This window comes from Triplophysa rosa, linkage group LG3 (assembly GCF_024868665.1).
Source record: "Triplophysa rosa linkage group LG3, Trosa_1v2, whole genome shotgun sequence".
Taxonomy (NCBI): domain Eukaryota; kingdom Metazoa; phylum Chordata; class Actinopteri; order Cypriniformes; family Nemacheilidae; genus Triplophysa; species Triplophysa rosa.
The window spans coordinates 9741486-9755211 of NC_079892.1; the positions used below are offsets into that span (position 1 = coordinate 9741486).

The window sequence follows — 13726 nt, forward strand, 5'->3', positions numbered from 1 at the left end:
ATGACAGATGCATGTGCGAAAACAGTGCATTTAAAAAAAAAAACTGGCAGGTGGTCCTGAGAAATTGGTTTCCTGTAATGTAGTCTAAACGTTTGTGTCAGAAAAGTTCATCTAAACTGTCTGTTTTAGGAGATTTACTGTCCACGACAACAACGGTTTTGCATTACAGTGGTTTTTACAACTAGAAATACAAGTAATGCAAGTACACAGTTTTCTAATATACAGTAAATGGACCTTTTATACTTCAACTATTTCCTGCAACTTGCAAAGCTTCTTGCACAAAGCATTCTCAGTCTGAATGCAACAAAAGCAAAAGAATTTCATTGCAACACAGCCAAAAACACCACACAAGACTTTGGCACATGAATGAGCTCTAATTGCTCTTCAATTTATTTAGAAGCTTGTGTGAGGAGGAGCCAATGCAATTAACAAACAACGCACACAACATACATACAGCAAACCCTGATAAACCATGATACTGAGCGTATAAAACACCACCACTGAATATTCTGTACAATAACACAACAATCCCATTGGATGTTATTAAACTGGACCTGGGGATTGCTGGGAAATCTGAATCTGGAAAAGGTGAGTGCACAGTGTTTAGTATTTATCAACTCTTGAATTAAGTCCCAACAGCTTTCAAAGGTCACGGTCGTTGAGTCACTTGTAAAAATGAATACAGTTTCATGTTTAAATTTCAGAGTTTGTTTTTATTGAAACTTTGGGGACCTGTTGGAGCAAATCTGCTGCCCACAATGCCAACTGGAGATCTACAAACTGACATTGACGTACAAAACTGTAATGAAATGACGCACATTTTTAATCAACTCAACATTGCTGTGAAGTTTCAAAAGATATTCCCTGGCAATGAAATCACTTATTTGATGTGGATTTGCACCAGTTGAACTGTTGAATCGAAGGTGACATAACATAACACGACTGCTGATGAGCTTCCTGGTGCAAAATGTGTTTATAGACCGAGTCCTTTCTAATCAGGAGTGGAGAACTTCAGCCTTTCCACAACTTTTCTCATTTATTCACTGTGAGGGGAACCTGTTTTATGGAACCGTCCAACCCTGGCGTGTAACATGTCCGGATGAATAAGGACCTGAAAATCAATGGAGCACAATGGATTATTCAGACGTGACCCATGGGAACAAACATATTTACATCACTCAGAAACTACATATAAGTCATAAGGGTTTGGAGTGACACAAGTGTGAATAAAATATGAACTGAAGAAACTGCACTCGTCACAAAACATTAGGGATTTAGGGCCAGATTTACAGCTTGCGGCGTGCAAATGCCTCTTTTGCCGTAAAAAAACGAACTACTGTCGATATTTACTAATGACACGCAGTGATAGTTCACGCTGAAAAGGCGTGGACACAGTTTTTTTGCGACTGACCTTAATGACCTATTATTGCTTATAGCATTTGTAGGAGTTTCCTCTTTAGACAAACTTTATGGGAGGAGATTATTTAAATCTCATATTATTCTTGACCTCTTTTTCGTCACGGTAATCCATGGTTTAAAAAAACTTGCGAAAGCTGAGGGAGTGTATTTTGCATAGAAATGCTATGTTGTACGTCAACGTCAACGTGAGATTGTAAAAAATGAAAAAGTAGTTTCAAAGAAGCTAGCTACTTTTTTATAGTAACTTGTAGTGTAGCTAACTACTTTTTCAGATGGGTAGCTAAACAGTAACTTAACTACTTTTATTAATGAGTAACTTGTATCTTATCTAACTACAATTTCAAAGTAGCTTCCCCAACACTGTGCTCATGTTTAGCATTAATCCGACACTTGTAACAGTGTCAATAAGTCAGAATGCATGAAATAGCAGAAATTTTCACTCCGATCGGTGCTTTTTCGAAATTGCGCTTCACGTATTAGTTTATTCACTCAAGTTAAATCAGTAAGACAATTTTTTTTTTCAGTACAAACTTTGTTGGTCACTTACATCAGTGAGGGTCAGAATCGCCTTCACGTGTACATGCAGTTCATTATGAATTTTATGATCGTTCACTGGCGAGCGAAGACAATTTTCAACTCGCATTTGGCATTTTCCGAGTGTTTTTGGTCCTGCCAACATTCTTTGCCAACTTTTCCATAAAGTATATGGGACCAACAGCAATTACAAACACATTTCCACATTGACCTCAGCAGGCAAGAGACTCTGAAATGAGTTTCTTCTGTCTCCTGTTGATGCAAAGAGAGTTTCACATTCTTACCCCCATGCAACAAAGCCATATGCAAATCTCATTCACAGAATGAGCACAATGGACATTAATCCTGTAAATAACAAATGCGTTTACATGAAACATCTGCTGTAGGCCACAGGGACACGATGGAATCTTCTGGACACTCTAGGATTATGACTACTGTCAAAAGTATTAGGTCACAAACGTTAAAATGTTGGAAAGTCAAATGACAACCTTTTTCCAATCTGATGTTATCGTGTTTGAAGGTTAGTAGGAGCTGCTGTTTACATTTATTTCTGCTCTGCCTCCACTTTTCCAGAAAAGCAAGTTGCAAGTTAGAGATCACATGTATTATATGTTTGCAGCATAAGGCTTCCAAAGGGTCTTGCCATCTGTATTTATTTCAGTTGCACACACATGCTTACAATATGAAGTAAATGTTCTGGGTTTATCACAGAGCATAACAGAAGATGTTTTTGCAGTCACTGTATATTCGTATTGAAGGGGTTACAGTAGATTCACAGCATTAAATGAGAGCTTTTTTTCCTGTTGCTAAAGGTCATGGTCAATTTTTCTTATTAAATCCACACCATCATTTTTGTTCGTTTGTTTACATTGAACAACATTCTAAATATATATAAAATATATAAAAACATAAAAAAACGGAAAGAACCTCACTTTCGCAATACAAGTCAAAAGGCATAAAGTTGATGATGCGCACTTTCTCAGTCATCTGGATTAAATGAGTCAATTCCATTATAAAAAAAGAGACAGAAAACGTGGTTCTCCTTTAAGCATGTCTCTGTGTGTGCCAGTATGTCTCCGTTGTGTTTTTTGGGGGGTCTTTTTTGTGGTTGGGCACTGTTGATGATTGTGGTTCATGAAAGGACTTGGCGACTTCACTACGCTGTTGCTTTTGGAAAAAGCTTTGAGGTTCACTTTTGAGGAAATGCTGATCTTCCCCATCTACCGTAAACTACACAAGCCTTTATTTTATGTAACACACCCTTACAAACGTGGAGATATTTTTCGACCTGATATTATTCTTTCTGAAAAAAGAACAGATTCGAGTATGTGTTAAAACAGAATGAAATGCTTATTGTTTAATTCATTTAGTTAAACTTATAAGACTTCAATTAAACCGAATTCAAAGAAAAAGGCAGGAGAAGCAAAACGAGGCCCCCGCTGTGAATACAATCTCACTACAAACTGAGAGAGGAATTTTACAGAGATTAGCAAGGAATTTTAATGTAACACATGTGTCATTTTCAAGAGGGGAGAAACTGATAAAAATTGGAATGACATTACTTCATATATTCATTTTGTCAAAACACTGCTATGAAAACTTGTAGACTTATATATTTTCAGCAATGATGGAATTTTTCTTATTTTCTCTCAGATCTCCCAGATTGTGAATGTGGGTTTATTGATCTATGAAGGCACTCAGGCAATGGCACAGGCTGGCGTTCTAGCGGTGGCACTGTGTGGATTACTGGTTGCCCGGGGCGACCTAATGAAACAGGCCCGCACACCTTTGCTGCCCAATCGGCCGTTTGTAGTCTTGTGGAACGCGCCCACTGAATCCTGCCGTCTTCGATTCAAGGTTGAACATGTGTCGATAATCTAGCAAGCATCACTAAATCTGTGTGGTCCAAATAATGAAAATGATATTTGTGGTGCAGATGTTGTAACTATATCACGTCTTTTTCTCTTGCCAGGTGGATTTGGACCTTAGCGTCTTTGACATTGTTGCTAACCACAACGAGACCCTGAGCGGCCCCAATGTGACTATCTTTTACCATAGCCACCTTGGTTATTACCCCTATTACACCAGCTCTGGAATTCCCATCAACGGAGGCCTTCCTCAGAACCAGAGCTTGAGCAAACACCTCAGCAAAGCCCGAGCAGACATTGATAAGCTCATCCCCTTCAAGGACTTTCACGGCCTGGGCGTCATTGATTGGGAAAATTGGCGTCCGCAGTGGGTGCGCAACTGGGGCTCGAAAGACATCTACCGGAACAAGTCCAAGGAGCTTATAAGGAAACTGCATCCGAGTTGGCCGCAAAGCAAGGTGGAGAATGAAGCCAAGGAGATGTTTGAGAAAGCTGGACTGGCGTTCATGAACTCCACGCTTCTGCTGGCCGAAAGTCGTCGGCCGCACGGCCTCTGGGGTTTTTATCTCTTTCCTGACTGTTACAATTATGGTTACAAGCAGCATCCATTGCGTTACGGTGGAGAATGTCCTAATGTTGAGCACGTTCGCAATGACCACCTGATGTGGCTGTGGAAGGGGAGCACAGCCCTCTATCCTTCCATCTATCTCGACTATGAACTCAAGTCCTCACCCAACACGGTGAAATTTGTGCACTATCGTGTCAAGGAGGCCATGCGGATTGCCTCAATTGCTCGGAATGACTATACATTGCCGGTTTTCGTCTACTCGAGGCCCTTTTATGCCTACACATTTGACGTTCTGTCAGAGGTGAGTAGAGTATTGCAAGTGTTTAGTAAACAATTCAGAAAAGTTAATGCTGCAGTCTGTTGCTTTTGCCTCTATACTGCCATCTCTGTTCGAAACATGAAATTGAAGGTTACATTATGTACTTATCTTTACGTGGGTCGAAATCAAATGACATCAAATTGAAATGTTACACAAAATCAAATCAATAGAACTGTTAAAGGTCTAGTATATGGAATTTAGCGGCATCTAGTGGTGAGTAGTGGTTTGCGAACTGCAACCGAAGGCTCACTCCACCGCTCCCCTTTTCCCTCTCGAAGCACGGCGATGGCTGACACAGGATGTTGTCATGTTTTCGTTTCTTTGCCAGTTGAGATAATGTAATTTCGCGGATTGTCTGTCTGAAGTTTGTCTGTTTAGGGCTACTGTAGAAACAACATGGCGAGCTCGATGTAAGGGGACCCACAGTGTATGTAGATATAAATAGCTCATTCCAAGATAGTAAAAACATAACACTTCATTATGTAAGGTCTTTATACACTTCTGAACACATAGTTATGTATATTTTATTGCATTTCTGTCAATAGATACTTTCCACACTGGACCTTTAAACTACTTTGAACAATCTGCAAGGTTCTTACCAACTTTTGCATTTCCAAATTCTTGAAAACACATTTTCAAGAATGTTACTGACAAAGGCGTCTGCAGGAAACTGTCAAGCACACATTGTTTAAATCACTTGTCAAATACTTGAATGACAGACCCTGCCCATTAGCCACCCTCCTCCACATCATGTTAAATGCCAGAGATATGCTTAAACACTCATCTGTCACCTAATTATGAGAGGAATGTTCCACATCAAACCCTGCAGTAGGTCTGCAGTCCTGTCTTCAGTTAAATGGGACCACCCGCCTTTTCTAGACAGTGAAATACATCAATAATGTACTTATTATAACTAGTTCGAGTTACGACTATAAAAGCTTCCACATGTTCATTGTGATGGTACAGGCTCAAGGCCATCGGTTACATGTAGGCCTACAGTATTGTTGTGGTCTCTCAAATTTTAACCACCAGATCCTATCCGATGATACAGTACACTGAATAAAGAATTTTTGCTCCTTGTTTTGCTCCAAATGTTGTCATTACATGGTTCATGTTCAATCATCAAATGTAATCCATTCAAGTTGGACTTCTTGAATAGCTTGTGTTGTGTAAAAAAGTTGAAACAGAGGATTTCAAGTTCCCAGCATGCATTAGGACAGCACGTTTTTGTGTTATTTGATGTGTTTTTCAGTCAAAGGAAACATTTGCTAATGTGTAAAGTTAAATCTTTGAGTTTTAGAAGAGTTTGTTAAATTTTTGAGTTAACAAACTCAAACTGTGGAAGGACTGTGACTGTGGAAGGTTACATTTAACTCAACTCAACTCAACTCAACTTTATTTATATAGCGCTTTTACAATTTTCATTGTTACAAAGCAGCTGTACAGGAGACACATTGACTACAAGCAAAACAATCAAAGTTGTACCTGCAAAAACAAGAAAAGGTTGAAAACACAGAAGACAGACACACCCACACACAAAACACTCCACACACACAACACGCACCAACACACACAGACACAGAGACACACACACACACACACACACACACACACACACACACACACACACACACACACACACACACGACGTACACAGACAAGTACGCACACACACACACCACACACACACACGCTCAGTGAGAGCACACATTTAGGATAAAGGAGAGAGAAGCACAGGTCAAATATAACAGACTATAAATTCCTATATGCAATATTAATTAAGTAAAACTTTAAAATTCTAAAGCAGCCCCCCCGGTCAGGCAGATAGTGCAAAAACAGTATGCAAACGGTGGCGAGGAACCCAAAACTCTAATCGAGAAAAAAAACCTCAGGAGAACCCAGGCCCAACCAGGGGATTCCAGTTCCCCTCTGGCAAAAGCTGCTGCCTCTGCACAAGCTCCAGAGAACTTGCACAACAAGGCTAAATAAAATAAATAAACTTATAATAAAATAAATTATAGTTTAAGATTATCATTAATAATCTAATAGCATTTGAAATTTTGTGGTGAAGACATGTCAAGAGACCGCGTCCTTCTTTATCCAGCTCTATCATCTCAGCTCTTGTCAGGTCCCCACTTCCCATTCTCCCTCTACCATCAGGTCAGGCCATGAACTGCATCCTGCTCGCTGTGGTAACCTTGGAACAATGAGACAAGACTGGCTGAGAGTAGAGTACTGTTCTGTACTCTTTGATGCAACAAGTACATCAGTTGTGTTTTTGGTTCCGGTTGATCTAACTAATGCAGCCTAAACCCTCTAGAAGATTTATATTATGGAAGAGTAGTGTATGCAAGATTAAAAAGATGCGTCTTTAGTCTAGATTTAAACTGACAGAGTGTGTCTGCCTCCCGGACAGTGCAGGGAAGACTATTCCAAAGTTTAGGCGCTAGATAGGAAAAGGATCTACCACCTGCACTTGATTTTGAAATTCTAGGTATTACCAACTGACAGGACGCCTGAGAGCGTAATGCACGTGAAGGACTGTAATACAAAAGGAGTTCATTCAAGTACTGAGGAGCTAAACCATGTAAGGCTTTATAGGTAATAAGCAAGATTTTAAAGTTAACGCGATGCTTTATAGGTAACCAGTGCAAGGTTGACAGAACCGGGCTAATATGTTCATACTTTTTTGTACGTGTAAGAACTCGAGCTGCCGCGTTTTGGACCAATTGGAGTTTTTGTAATAAGCCTGCAGGGCAACCACCTAACAGTGCATTACAGTAATCTAGTCTTGATGTCATGAATGCATGAATTAACTTCTCTGCATCTGAGATTGACAGCATATGACGTAGTTTAGATATATTCTTAAAATGGAAAAACGCAATTTTACAGGTGTTGGCGACGTGGCTCTCAAATGACAGATTACTATCGAATAGAACGCCAAGATTCTTTGCTGACGACGAGGGTTTTATGGAACATCCGTCAATAGTTAAACAGTATTCTTGGTTGTTACTTATAGCAGTTTTCGGTCCAATAAGTAACACTTCCGTTTTGTCCGAGTTCAGTAATAAAAAGTTGTTACTCATCCAGTTTTTTATATCGACTATGCATTCCATTATTCGATGGAACTGCTGTGTTTCATGAGGCTTCGAGGAAATATAAAGTTGAGTATCATCAGCATAACAGTGAAAGCTAACTCCGTGTCGCTTTATTATATCTCCTAGAGGTAGCATGTATAATGCGAAGAGCAGAGGCCCTAAGACTGAGCCCTGTGGTACACCGTACTGGACTTGCGATTTGCGTGACACCTCATTGTTTATTGCTACAAATTGAAAACGGTCGGATAAATAAGATTTAAACCATTTCAAAGCTATTCCCTTAATGCCGACATAATTTTCGAGTCTATGTAGGAGTGTGCTGTGGTCAATGGTATCGAATGCAGCACTAAGGTCTAGCAGCACCAATAACGAGATACAACCTCGGTCAGACGCCAATAGCAGATCATTTGTAACTCTGATCAAAGCAGTCTCTGTACTGTGACATGCTCTAAATCCAGACTGGAATTCTTCATTGATGTCATTCCTTTGGAGGAAGGAGCATAATTGAGTTGAAACTACTTTTTCCAGAACTTTAGATATGAAAGGTAGATTCGATATAGGCCTGTAGTTCCTTAGTTCTCTAGGGTCGAGTTGGGGTTTTTTGACAAGGGGCCTTATAACAGCCACCTTATATGCTTTAGGCACATGTCCTAATGTCAGAGATGAGTTAATAATACCAAGAAGAGGATCTATAATTTCTGGGAGCATCTCTTTCAGTAGATTTGTAGGTATAGGGTCTAGTATTTAACAACTGTAATTGTTAAGTTCTGTATCTTGAAAGAAGATAAAATTTAAGTCACATCAAGTAAAAATATTTGAGACTGAATAATCTGAAAGTTACATATAAAAATCATGTTTGTTTAACAAACATAAATTTGGCAACTTAAACATAAATAAATAATGCTGGGTAAACAACTTTAATATGTGCAACTGATGTACATATTTTAAGTTATCCAACAGATTTTTTCAGTGTGTATGCATGCAAATATAAGATTCATGATTCAATATAAGCATGCAAATATAAGCATATAATTAATTTAATAGCAAACTTTTTGCCACACAATTATTTTTACATTTTATAAAGAAACTTTGCTAGGGTGAATCAGTGCCAGTAGCCATTTGGGCTGCATGTTGACATATTGCGCAATGGCGCTTCTGGCAACCCAAGTTCGAGTCCAAGTTCGTGGTCCTTTCCCAACTCTCACAAAAAAAAAAAAAGTTAAGCAAGTTAAAGACACTTGGCATCTACTGATACCAGTATTTTTACTGCAACTACAAAATGTAGACAACTTGGTTTCTTTCTTATCTTAAAGGGATTGCTCACCCAAAAATGAAAATTCTGTCATCATTTACTCACCCTCAAGTTGTTCCAAACCTGTATAAATTTCTTTGTTTGGCTGAACACATACAAAGATATTTGGAAGAATGTTAGCAACTGACATTTTTGGGGCACCATTGACTACCATAGTAGAAAATATTAAAATGGTAGTCAAAGATTCTTGTTGCTTTTCTATTTCCCTCAGAATATCTTCTTTTGTGTTAAACAGAACAAAAAAAAATACAATTATTTTTAATAAATCCCCAGAAATGTCAGTTGCTAACATTCTTCCAAATATCTTTGCGTTCATCAAAACAAAGAAATGTACACATGATTTGGAACAACTCGAGGGTGAGTAAAGAATGACAGAATTTTTATTTCTAGATGATCTATCCCTTTAAGTCTGTTTTCTATTATATTGCATTAACATACAAACATTATTTTGCACAGAGTGACCTGATCCACACTATAGGAGAAAGTGCAGCGTTGGGGGCCACTGGAGTCGTCCTGTGGGGTTCTTCTGAATATTCAAGATCTGAGGTGCTCATCATCTTTATAAGCCACTCTCATCATTCTATCCATAAAATTAGTTCAAAATCAAATCTTCTTGGATGTGATGTGATTTTCAGATTAGTTGTTAAAATTAGCATCCGTAACCAAAAACATTTAGATCCACTTAGAGACCAGCATCTGCTCACAATTTTAATCAGCTTGAGCTGATATTAACTTAAGCTGATGAGCTGGTATTAACAAACAGTGGGACGCTCTGAGAAATATCTGGCATCTCTTTTTTACGACAACAGCTAAACATCTAGAAGATTATGTTGTATTTGTCTAAACCTAAATAAAAACTGTAAAATAAAGGCAAATTTACTTTTTTTTGTTTGCAAAACTTTTTTTGTTTGCAAATACATGTGACCCTACTTTGACTCCATAAACAGGTTTTTTTCATGTTTTTCTTGTAAATTTGCAGTCGTTTTCTGTAATTTTACCATATTTAAAAAATGACTTTTATTTACAGTGTAACCAAAGTGTCATGGACATCATAGCGTCCCTTTTGTGATATCACACAAGCAAAAACGTTCAATAAAGTTGATGTATTTGTCTTTCTGCAGAGAAACTGTTTAACCGTTAAGAACTACATCGACGGTCCACTGGGTCATTATGTGATCAACGTGACCTCGGCTGCCAAGTTGTGTAGCAAAGCCTTGTGCAAGAAGAACGGCAAATGTGTCCGTAAGAGTCTGGACTCATGGGCCTACCTGCACCTCAACCCTCGTTTCTTCAACATCCAACTCAACCGAGGCATCCATGGACCACGCTTCCATGTCAGCGGCCACCTGAACAATCTCGACATCCTGGATATGAAGCAAAAGTTCACCTGCCAGTGCTACCAAGGCTGGACCGGCATCTACTGCGAGATGCCTCAGGAAGCGAAGTCCATCGCCCCACACCCAAGGAACGGTGTTTTGGGAGAACTGCTGGTTGTGTTGTCTCTGCATTTCTCCTGTCTGTCTGCCATCGTGTTCTTGGGTCTTTGCCTCATCCTTAAGTGTCTGATACTGTAAGACTGATGTCTGGTTTATTTTGCAATTGTAACTCACACTGGGAGGTTGTCACAAAGGTTACATCTCAGTTACGATAAAGTATAATTAAAGGTATAGTTCACCCAAAAATGAAAATTCTGTCATCATTTACTCACCCTCTTGTCATTTCAAACCTGTATGACTTTCTTTCTTCTGTAGAACACAAAAGAAGATATTTTGAAGAATGTTGTTAACTGGCACCATTGACTTGCATTGGTTTGGTGTCCATACAGTAAAAGTCAATTGGTGCCGGCATTGTTCGGTTAACAACTTTCTTCATACAAGTTTAAAATGACAAAGGTCATATATACAGTAAATGAAGATATTTTGAAGAAAGTTGGTAACCGAACAATGCCGACACCCATTCACTTCTATTGTACAGACACAAAACCAATGCAAGTAAATGATGACAGAATTTTTGGGTGAACTCATTAAAACAAATGTGCATGTTCTCTATAGTGTGTTTTAAATATGTTTAAACTATACAGTACAATATCTGTTTGTCAAAACAAAGATTTACCTGTTATGTTTTATGAATGTGTTTTATAATTGTTTCCCTGGTTACATTTCTGAAGAGTCTGAATAGTTGTCAGTCTAACAGCATCTTATTTTGGGACAACTTACCCCATATGCGTACCCTGCTATATAGGCAATGTTATCACTGGGGTGGGATGGAAATGTTCAATAACTTTTTTCGTAGCCAAGAATTTCTTGACATGTCTTGATAAAAAGCTGGTCATGGTCCCCCAAACATGAATGCACTTAACTGGTTTAGACCAACATATTTTCTATTCTATATTTAAAAAATATCCAACAAAGTAATGAATGGACCACATCTTCTCTTTTTATTATTATTATTATTTTGTCGTATAGGAATCTGTTTCTTTCCCACACAAACTGAGGTGAATTTTCTCAACTATTTCCCAATAAATAACATAAAATTGTAGTTGGTAGACCAAGATGTCTTATGTTAGACCGGAGATTGTGATTCAGCTAGTCAATCTAAACAGTCAAATTACAAACCCCGTAAAAACTCGAATTTCTGCTCATTTTAAATTAAAAAGCACAGAGTGTTTCCATTAACATTTAACATTTTCTCTAGGAGATTTGAGGTATATGACTGTTCAGTGTTACATAATAACTATGGTTTAAACAAACACTATGTGGTGACTTGATTTGGAATATTGAAACTTTGGTTTTGTGTTCATTTATTCTAAGACCAACATTAACAAAAAACAAACAGGTTCTCAGCTTTGAGGCTCGAAAGATTTTTCGCTCTTCTACAACTCTGGACAGGATTTAAATATTTATACACATTTATGTTATTTGCTGAACCTGGCACATTACAGATCATTGCACACATAGACAATAGGAATACAACACAGTAAAATCGCCAGTGTTGAAAAGGGTCATATGAACACTCACAGTGTATATATAATCCACACTCTCAAAGTGTGGATTATATAAACACTGTGAGAGTTAATTTAGCATTTTTTAACACTGGCGATTTTGCTGTGAAGGAATGGTTTCACATAACAGAGCCACACCTCACAGCTGTGGGTTTGAGCCCAGGATAATCAGAAACACAACTTGGAACTTGATCTATAGATGGAGTAATTCCTGGAGTTTTGGGTGAAACAGACATATCCAACACAAGCACCTCCAGACCCCTTGCCGGGAAGTTTTAAGGAAGAAACACCCACAAATATGTATATAAACGGGAGTGTGGGGTCATGTGCTCTTACATATAGTTCTGAGGGAGACAGATCAAAGGCAATACAGTACTACAGTATAGAGTATAACACGTGTGTAGTCGGGTGGGTTGGTACTTGTGTCATGTTTAACAGAGAGCAGTGTTTATTTCTTATTTATTTTAACACAACAAATGTTTGCAGTTACTAATAGACCAATATTTTGGATCTGTAATTTTGCTTCTCAATAATATTTTGTTAAACAGTGATTTTGTTTTTCGGTAGAAATATCAAAATGCATTTTTAAGAAAACAACGGTTTGTATTGCAGAATTTGCTTTATGAAGTTAAGAGATTTGTTGTTGAGCTATGCATTCCTAAGCACTCTCATTCAAACCTTTGGGCAAAACATTTCTAGGCATTTTTTAATCAGTCTTGTATTTTTGTAGTTCACAGTCACACTTTGATGTGGAAAAACTGTTTTAAGAGCATCAGGTTTTAACAATATTATTTTTCAGTTTTGCAATGAGACCTAACCCTTTCCTATACACCACTCCAATTAAAACATTCGTACCCTCTCTCTAACCTTAAACCATGGGTTTATTCAGCAAAACAGATTAGAGTACTGGGCAAGAACTGAGTCTGCAGTCCCGAAATTACCAGAAGTCCTTCAACTCACTGGTGACATGTTCTTTCCCGTCTCCAAATTATTTCCACAAACTGCCAGTTTACATTACCCCACTCTCCCACCACTAATAACAGGACACGGGCCGCTAAAATGTGCCACACATTCATTTAACACATACCCACTTACAAGTATTACGTTAAATATGTGTTAATAAATACCAATGTTTATGGATAAGTTTGTTGTGTAAAATGACCATTAATGTAAATAACACTATAAAACTAAGAACACAGATGTTCAACATAAAGCCTACTTAATGTCAAGACATACTGTATACACAGTAGCCTATGTGATAAAATCATAATTGCTAATATAATGCTAATTACTTTATATGTTGAATTATAATAGCAACGACAATTATGGGTGGTTCCACAATATAATTACATATTATGTATATCTTCGTCAGAACTATTACTCAGTATTTATGTGATATACGTATAATGTTCATGCTGTCCAACAAATCTTTAAAGTGGAGCTAATTGGGACGCAGCTAGAGTGATGTTGTGACAAGACACCTCGGATTTAGGATATTTTCCACCTTAACCCGAAACGGGACAGCGCTGTTTTAATGTTTATAAATACTTGTAATGTTTAAATGCTTTAAACACTAATATTACTAAATCCAGATGCTACTTCTGGGT

At 38.0% G+C, this 13726-nt stretch overlaps 1 protein-coding gene across 1 annotated transcript; it reads left to right on the forward strand.

Moving 5' to 3' along the window:
• Nucleotides 1-461: 461 nt before the first annotated feature.
• Nucleotides 462-12100, forward strand: hyal6 (hyaluronoglucosaminidase 6). Its single transcript, XM_057330458.1, has 5 exons — nt 462-588; nt 3607-3810; nt 3926-4690; nt 9575-9664; nt 10240-12100. The coding sequence occupies exons 1-5, from the start codon at nt 538-540 to the stop codon at nt 10690-10692; spliced, it is 1563 nt and encodes a 520-aa protein (XP_057186441.1). The 5' UTR covers nt 462-537; the 3' UTR covers nt 10693-12100.
• The last annotated feature ends 1626 nt before the right edge of the window (nt 12101-13726 follow it).

Bases quoted from the DNA above. Each gene is read 5' to 3' on its own strand.
- hyal6 (XM_057330458.1), top strand. From the start codon at position 538: ATGTTATTAAACTGGACCTGGGGATTGCTGGGAAATCTGAATCTGGAA. The intron at 4,691-9,574 runs GTGAGTAGAGTA...TATTTTGCACAG, and splicing joins CATTTGACGTTCTGTCAGAG to AGTGACCTGATCCACACTAT. The intron at 9,665-10,239 runs GTGCTCATCATC...GTCTTTCTGCAG, and splicing joins CTGAATATTCAAGATCTGAG to AGAAACTGTTTAACCGTTAA.